This window comes from Chenopodium album, chromosome 21 (assembly GCF_948465745.1).
Source record: "Chenopodium album chromosome 21, dcCheAlbu1.1, whole genome shotgun sequence".
NCBI classification, from domain to species: Eukaryota; Viridiplantae; Streptophyta; class Magnoliopsida; order Caryophyllales; family Amaranthaceae; genus Chenopodium; species Chenopodium album.
Window position 1 is genome coordinate 26,284,645 of NC_137854.1, and position 8,669 is coordinate 26,293,313.

Below are 8,669 nucleotides of genomic sequence, written 5' to 3' on the forward strand. Positions count from 1 at the left end.
AAAAACCTAAAATTCGAACTCAAAGAATCAAGTAATTCCATCTTCCATAGCCTCAAATACAAATTCCCAAAGACAGCAATAAAAACTTCAAATATAAATTATCAAAATGCAACAACAAAAATTTCAATTAATAAATCTCAGAAACGAAATTTCGTTGTATACCTTGAACTGAAATTCGAGATATTAGCCACAAGGAAGGGACATGCAAGATGAAAATGGGACTTCTCCACTAAAATTACGCCGCCTAAAGTTCGACCAACCAGTCGTCGCCTGAAGTTTGAGCAACAAGCCACCTCTTGAGTGCCGCCTTCGTCTACTTCTTCATATTTCTTTGCTTAGTTTTCCGACCTCTCAGAATTTTCAAGAAATTATGAGTAATTTTACTCTCTGAATTTTAGAGTAATTTATGGCCTCAAAAATGGAGAATTGGGGAAAATTGAGAATTTGAAGTTTTTGAAATTGCTAATTAAAATTGCTTAATTGATGAAACAGAAATTGGTAGTAAGAGAATTGGGGAAAATGTGAATTAGGGAAAATGGAGAATTGGGTAAAATGGTAGTACAAAATGTGAGAAAATAATAGTACAACCTATAGAGTTCTTTTGCTTTTCTATTTGTTTCCTTCTTTTTTGCCCTTGAAATAGTAACACGTGTATAAGGGTTCAAAATATTTGGGCAAAAAAATTAGAGGGAAGCTGAAATTTTCAGCCGCCTCCTACTCATAACACTTACCGTTGCATCAGCTTCCCTTTTTGTTGAAATATCTAAGCTAATGCCACGGTTCGTTAGAGCCGTTAGTTGTAATAGCTCCACCTCCTAGAACATTACTACATTAGTGCTGAATCCGTTGCAATAGCCTACTCTATTGCAACGGTAACTAAAATACCGTTGTATTAGCCTTTATTAGGCCGTTGCATTTGATCAAAAATGTAGTAGTGATAGATTAAACAGGTTTAGGGTTAATATATTGATTGCATGTTAGTCAGAAAGCGCACATGAATACGAGTAGAATAAAGTAGAGGCCTATTTTATAGGGCGGGTCCTCTCTCTTTTAGATTGGATTCGTACCCTCATCCCCGAACCCTATTTGGTTCCAGACCTTTTGGAGTTGACGATCTCATGGATCGCTAAGGGGTGTAACCTTAACCCTGTGAACGGTTTACAAGTTCCTAAAACTTGTTGGCGACTCTTTTGCTCTAGCTTCCTTCCCTTTGGACGCCACCAGGGCCGTAGCATGGCCAGGGCAGGTGGGGCGACCGCCCTGGGCCCCCAAACCAAAAGCCCAACTTCTGTTTAAGAAAAGGCCCCAAAATAATTATGTATAAAAAAATAAAATAAAAAAAAAAGAAAAAAAAGAAAAACTAAGGAAGAAGCGTGAGTTTCAGAAATTCAATCTCCATATTTTTCGCTGTTCAACCTTCTTCCTCCCTAATTTTTCTCCCAAAATATTCACTTTCCTAAGTGAATTTGATTTACCCAAAAAAAAAAAACTGCCATAAATTTAATTTTATCCCCTTTTTTTTGGTAAATTTATTTTTCAATATGTATCTCAATCCAATTTTCGGTCAGATTAATCCCTTCTTCTACATAATTATGATAAACGGTAATTTTATCCTTCAATTTTCAAAGGAAATTTATCTATTTATATATAATTCTCTTTGTAAACTCTACTTTATTCATCTAAATCTTTTCTTTCTATTAAGTTTTCATCTGTACAATTGGGGGAAAAATATTAAGTCATTGATTGGTGTTGTCTACTTGTCTGGTTGTTTAATTCAATTAATTGTGCTAATTGGCTAATTGCTTCGACTCGTTTGACGAGAGCTACGGCCTACGAGTTCATCATTCAATGCTACGGAGTACTGGAGTAGTTTGCTAAGGTAATTTCTTATCTAACTTTTTAATTTTGTACTTTTTCATTCTTAAATCATAATGTAATTATGTAATTTTATTTTTATTTGGTTAATTTTACTAATTTTTTTTGTTTCAATTGTTTTGTATTTTTCAGATTTGATTACTTGAAATGACACTTGTTTGGAGTGCAAATTGAGCGTACTAAGTCTTTTGTTCAATTGCTTCAATAATCAGGTGTTTTTGTTCTATTCTATACTTATTAATTTATTATTGGTTTTGTTTTAAAGAATGTTGCCTAGAAAATATTTATCTGGTAATGATAAGAGGAAAAAAAGAAAACGGACAGAAGAGTTAAGAGAATCTCTTAAGGGTTCCATTGACAAATTTTTTACTAAAGTAGTACAAGTAGAAGAGTCTCTAATGAATTGGGTGAAGATGAAAATCATGAACAATTCAATGAGAATATAAATAATGAAAATATTGATAATGAGGCAAATGAGCCTAATGAGGATGCGACTAATATGAATGAACAAACGAATGTACCAAATACATCCGATGTTAATGATGTTGGCAATGATCAAGTAGTCCCTCCTTTAGATATTTATGATCCTAAAAATTGGGGTAATCTTGACATTAAAGGAAGGGATATTTTGATAGAAAAAGGACCTATTAGAGATTTGAACCTTGTGTTTCCAATTGATAACAAATTAAGGCATTTTTCATATGCTTATTATACTAAGAAGTTGAGTAATGGTGAGACTTTTGATAGAAAATGGTTGGTTTACTCAAAATTAGCTGATAAAGTATATTGTTTTTGTTGTAAATTGTTCACATCTCAAAATAACAAAACTTTTTTAGCAAGTGATGGTGTGAATGATTGGAAACATCTTGGTGAGAAACTCAAATTACATGAGAATAGTTTTGAGCATGTGACTAATATGAACACTTGGTATGAAACAAGAGTGAGATTAGAAATGAATAAAGGCATTGATAAAGACTTGCAAGAGTCAATTTCAAAGGAAAAAGAGCGTTGGAGGCAAGTCTTAATTCGAATAGTTTCTATTGTGAAATGTTTAGCTAAAAATAATTTAGCTTTTCGTGGATCTAGTGGAAAACTTTATGATGATAGTAATGGTAATTTTTTGGGTTTAATTGAAATGATAGCTGAATTTGATTTGGTAATGCAAGATCATGTTAGACATATTCAAAGCCAAGAAATTCACAAACATTACCTTGGTCCTCAAATTCAAAATGAGCTTATTTCTCTTTTATCTCATGGTGTTCGGACTTCAATAATAAAAATAATAAAAGAGTCAAAATATTTTTCTGTAATCCTTGATTGTACCCCTGATGTGAGCCATCAAGAACAAATGACTTTGATAGTAAGATGTGTGAATGTATCAAGTGATAAAGTCAATATAAAAGAATTTTTTTTAGAATTCTTAAAAGTAGATGATACTTCTGGTTTGGGACTTTTAAATGTATTGTTAGATGTATGTAAGTCCCTTGATTTGGATATTGATGATGTGAGGGGGCAAGGTTATGACAATGGCTCTAATATGAAAGGGAAACACCAAGGGGTTCAAAAGAGATTGCTTGATATTAATCCAAGGGCTTTATATATGCCATGTGCTTGTCATAGTCTTAATCTCACTCTTTCTGACATGGCACATTCTTGTGTTAAAGCTATTTCTTTTTTTGGAATTGTACAACGTATATACACATTATTTGCACATTCCACTAAAAGGTGGAAGATTTTAGTTGACAATGTCCCGAGTTTGACTGTTAAATCTTTGTGCAATACTAGATGGGAGAGTCGAATTAAGAGTGTTAAAGCTATAAGGTTTCAATCTCCTCAAATAAGATTAGCTTTGTTGGAATTGTATAATTCTAGTGGTGATGATGCTAATATTGCTAAAACAAAAAGTGAAGCCGAAAGTTTGGCTAATTCTCTTGCAAGTTATGAATTTTTACTTGGCATGGTAATTTGGTATGACATTTTATTTGCTGTTAACATTGTGAGTAAAAAGTTGCAATCTAAATCCATGAGTATTGGAGCTACAATGAACGAAGTGCAAGGTATGATCACATATTTTGAGAAATATAGAATTGAAGGGTTTGAATCTAGTTTGAATACTGCCAAAAATCTTGCACTTGATATGGATATAGAGCCAACATTTCCAACAAAGCGTCGTATCACTAGAAAAAGACAATTTGATGAGAATGAGAATGATGATAATGATGAGGAAATACAATCACCCAAGGAATCTTATAGAGTCAATTATTTTTTGGTGGTTGTTGATATTGCAATATCTTCTTTGAAATATAGATTTGAGCAATTGGAGGTGTTTGATAACATTTTTGGTTTTTTATTTGATTCAAATAGGTTGAAATCATTGGATAATGACGATTTAAGAAAATCTTGCACAAGTTTTATGACTACCTTTACTCATAATAATTTTTCGGATGTTGATGCAGATGATCTTTTTTCTGAATTGAAAGTGTTACAAATGACTTTGCCAAATAATTTGATGTCAGCATCTGAAATCCTTGAGTTTGTCAAAGCTGCAGATTGTTATCCAAATGTTTTTATTGCCTATCGAATCCTTTTAACTATGCCGGTGACAGTTGCATCTGCTGAAAGAAGTTTTTCAAAGTTAAAGTTACTAAAAACCTACTTGAGATCTTTAATGTCACAAGAAAGGTTGAATGGTTTAGCTACTTTATGTATTGAAAAAAATATGTTAGAACATATCAATGTAGAAACCATTATTAGTGACTTTGCTTCTAGAAAGGCTCGTAGAAATATTTTCATATGAACGCTTAGGCTTTGATTTCAATGTTTTATCTATAGGAAATTTGATGTTATTAAAGATTATTATGCGTAATAAAATATGTATTTTTTTGCCCACCCAAATTTTATTTTATTTTAAAATTCTATATGTGAATTAGGGCCCCAATTTTTGTCTTCGCCCCGGGCCACCGAAATTTCTGAAACGGCCCTGGACGCCACCATACTTAAGTGTATGATCCCAGTGAGGTTCAAGTTTGGGATAATGCTTAAAATATTCCCTACAGTTTTTTGGCGACTCCACTGGGGAGGATTTCTATTTTAATTCCTGAAATTTATTTTGGCAATGATTTAGAATGAGCGGATGAGACTCGAAAAGTTCTAAGTATTTAATGTGCGTAATTTTGATTAACATTATTGTCATATGCATAAAAAAAAAAGGTCCTCATTGGATAGACCATCCGAAATGAGTCAAAAACATAGGATTTTTACACGTAGGAAATTTGAGAAATATCTTTCACAACTAGAATCGAAATAATACTGCGAAATCTGGAACATTCTAAGAACGTAGATACCTGCAGAGGCATGTAGGAACTAGCGTCAGAAAACAGGGCTTGTCGCCTGGCGACAGTTCTCTCGCTTGGCGACAGTTCTGTTGCTTGGCGACATGGGTGCATTTGCGGCGACAGTCCCTGTAGTTTGGCGCCAAGTTCTTCCAATACCGAGCCAGAACTGTGCCTTCTTGTTTTGACTAGTTTTAGCACTGTTGGCTCGATTCTACTTCCTGATTGAGTTTTTATCTCTTTTCTAAATCCCATATGTGTTCTACATATGGACATAACCCTCGGGGGGTTCACGCTCCATCTACCCAATCGAACGCTCCTGTCAACGACGGGAACATCCGAGTTTGTGAATCCATCAAACTGTTGAAGCAAGTTTTTAACTTGCGGGGTCCCATCCATACAGGCCAACCCTTCCAAAGGTAAGGCTTCCGCGCGATGCATCTGGACTCATAACCATGGACCCTCTTTGACTAACCCATATCCTGGAACTTTAGAGAACTAGAGCCATGGTTAGGTTGCAAACTCATTGCATCATGTTGTAACTATTTGATTACTTGTGCATTATTTCCTTGTGCATAACCTATGTGTGCTAACCGTTTGTTTGACTTGTGTTTAAGTCTAAATAAACTAATTAATAACTAAAAGGACTTTGTCTAATTAATTAATTAATTAATTAGACTAATTAAAGGCTAATAAATCAATCAATCTGACTTAGTAAGACTTTAGGCATGTCCCTTTAGAATAAAAATACTGGAAACAGTCCTAGATTAATGTTCCAGAAATGGCGGAGAGGTTTGGGCTGTGCCGCAGCCTGTTGTTTGTCGCCTGTCGACAGCCTTCTGATTGTGGCGACAGTTCTGTTGCTCCGGCGACAGTCCAGATTTTTGCTCGAGTCATCACGACGAGTCTAATTAAACAGTTTGCTAATCAGTTTGTTAATGGCTTTAGCCATATCTAGTCCTTAATTGAGTCTAAGCACTTAGTCCCATGGTCATACACAAGAGTCAAAGCATGTCACTTGCACTCACTAATAAAGCACACTTAACATGTATGTCACACTTTGACCATGTCTAGAGAGTCTTGAATGCGTGTTTTCCATCATTTTTTTAGGTGGGGTAAGTCGGATATTAATCCTCCAATTAAAGCACTTGTTTGAACCCATTCCCAAAAATATGCAACCTATTTTTGCTTTTTTTTGCTTTTAAACAATAAAGTCAAAGTCAATTTGAGTCAAGTCATTAAAACAAAAAATGGTTTAATTTACAGCGCGTGGTCAAGAAAGGAAGGGCGTCTAATCAAGGACAACACTTTCGTTCAAGTCTTACTTTTTGATAACCAATTGGTCGAAAAAGGAAAGCTAAGAAGATAATGGCAACTGAAGAAGAAGTCAACGACCTTAGGAAGGAACTGGCTAATGTATTTGAAGTATTGAAGAATTTAGCTCTTCAAGTCAATGACCATGTGAGGCAACAACAAATGGAGATCATGCAAGATAGCTTGAGCAAGATATCCAATTACTATAGATTCCAGGGCATTAGTTCACAAGGGGTCTCGGTGGACAAGGATCTTCTTCCGCAGAAGTTCAATGCCAACGACATCCCAAGGTTCAAGGCAACGGACAACCCTTACTTCCATTTAAGAGCTTTTGAAACAATAATAAACATTAAGGGGATAGATAAGATAGTTTTTTATTCTCTGTTTTCCTTATCTTTAGAAACCGTTTGTCAACAATGGTTCTTTTCTCTTGAAAAAGAGAAAACTTCTAATTGGGAATCAATTGTAAACGCTTTCATTGATAGATATAAGTGCAACATCCAAGTTGAAACCGATCATAGGGAACTTGAAATTCTTAAACAAAAAGAGAATGAATGCTTTACCTCTTTCTTTAATAAGTGGAGGGAAACTTCCGCAAGAATGATTGAGGTGCCTAGTGAGAAGGAATCTGTGAGGATGTTCATTAAGAACCTCCAAGACAAATACTCTAAGCATCTTAAATACCAAAACAATTTGCATACTTTTAAGGCCGTCTACGACATCGGTATCAATATTGAAGACGATCTAGCTAAACAAAAAGTTGCTAATAATAGTAATTCCAACAGTGGCTGGAAAGGAAAGAAGAACGACAATCCTTCTTCTTCCAAAACCACCCACTCAAATAATGTTAGCACCTTTAATTTGAATGAAGTCCTCGCTATGAACAATAAAGGACAAAAGAAACCATTTAGGAGGAATTTTACTCCTATTGGTATGAGTTATGACACCGCATTCGACGGCTTACATGCAAAAGGTCTTATAACTCCAATTGGACCGTTTAGGGACCCACCTGTCAAAAAAAGGACGGCTAACTGGAACCCCAACGCACATTGCAAGTATCAGAAAGGTAGGGGCCATCTCACGGAAAATTGTTGGAAGCTTAAGGAAGCTATCCAAGATTTGATTGATAATAACAAGCTTCCATTGCCCCCTACAAGTAAGAAGCTAAACATCAACAATGCACCACTGTCTGATTCCATGGCTATTTCTGATGAGGAAAATCAGGTCGACCCCTCGAGTCTCATCAAACCAATTGAAGAAATTCATGCCATTGAAGAAGAGGAGGAAATCTTTTTCGATGCCAAGAGTGGATTCTCTACTGGACAGCAACCCGCAACTAAGGAAGAAGTATGTATCCTAATACAAGTTGCGTTGGAAACAAAGGACTTGTTACGCAAGGCCCTCGAAGCCGCAAGGGAAAAAATAAGACTACTTAAAATTAGACCTCCCCCTAAGGAGAAGAAATCATTTTCTCTCCAAGTAACTGACACACTCAAGAAGAGTAATAGGACATAAACTCTAATTGGGACTTCTTATGCAAATATGTTCAAAGTGCTCTCCGAGAGTGGTAAGATTCAACCTCTCAAACCGAGACTATTTGAATCGTTAAAAAGGACAGATGTATACTACTGTCCATATCATCAATCAGGAGGACATACCATATAAAACTGTTTCTAATTTAAAGATTTGGTCCAAAGACTGATTGATAACAAGAAGCTAGTCCAAATTCCACAAGAACAAGATGCTACTATCAATGGAGTTTGGGACAGTGATGAGGAGGATGTCTATCTCAAGGATGTTGAAGAAACTCCACTTTCGGCGATATCCGATAGGTGACATTAGGGATGAAGAAGACTCACCTATAGATGTCCTTACAAGATCCGGGAGAATACAACCTCCCATTACTACACAACCTATTCCCACTACTCAACAAGTTCCCATACCGATCATAAAAGACAACGATGTTGTCAAACTATTAAAAAAGACCAAGGTCGAGATGAACGTATGGAAACTTCTAGCTACATCCCGAGAACACAGAGTTGCGGTCATGGATGCTCTAGCAAAAGTAGGAATAGATTCGGACACCACTCTTGAGGGGTTAACTAACTTTCTTACGAGTGATCTCTCGAGTCCTATCAATTTGATCAC

General features: G+C 35.6%; 1 protein-coding gene across 1 annotated transcript; it reads left to right on the plus strand.

The window, feature by feature from the left end:
- The first annotated feature begins 1,227 nt into the window (after positions 1-1,227).
- LOC145601665 (uncharacterized) lies at positions 1,228-4,830 on the plus strand. The gene is made up of 2 exons (XM_081657716.1): positions 1,228-1,879; positions 2,008-4,830. Exon 2 carries the CDS (start codon positions 2,375-2,377, stop codon positions 4,670-4,672), a length of 2,298 nt encoding a protein of 765 aa, XP_081513842.1. The 5' UTR covers positions 1,228-1,879; positions 2,008-2,374; the 3' UTR covers positions 4,673-4,830.
- Positions 4,831-8,669: the final 3,839 nt, after the last annotated feature.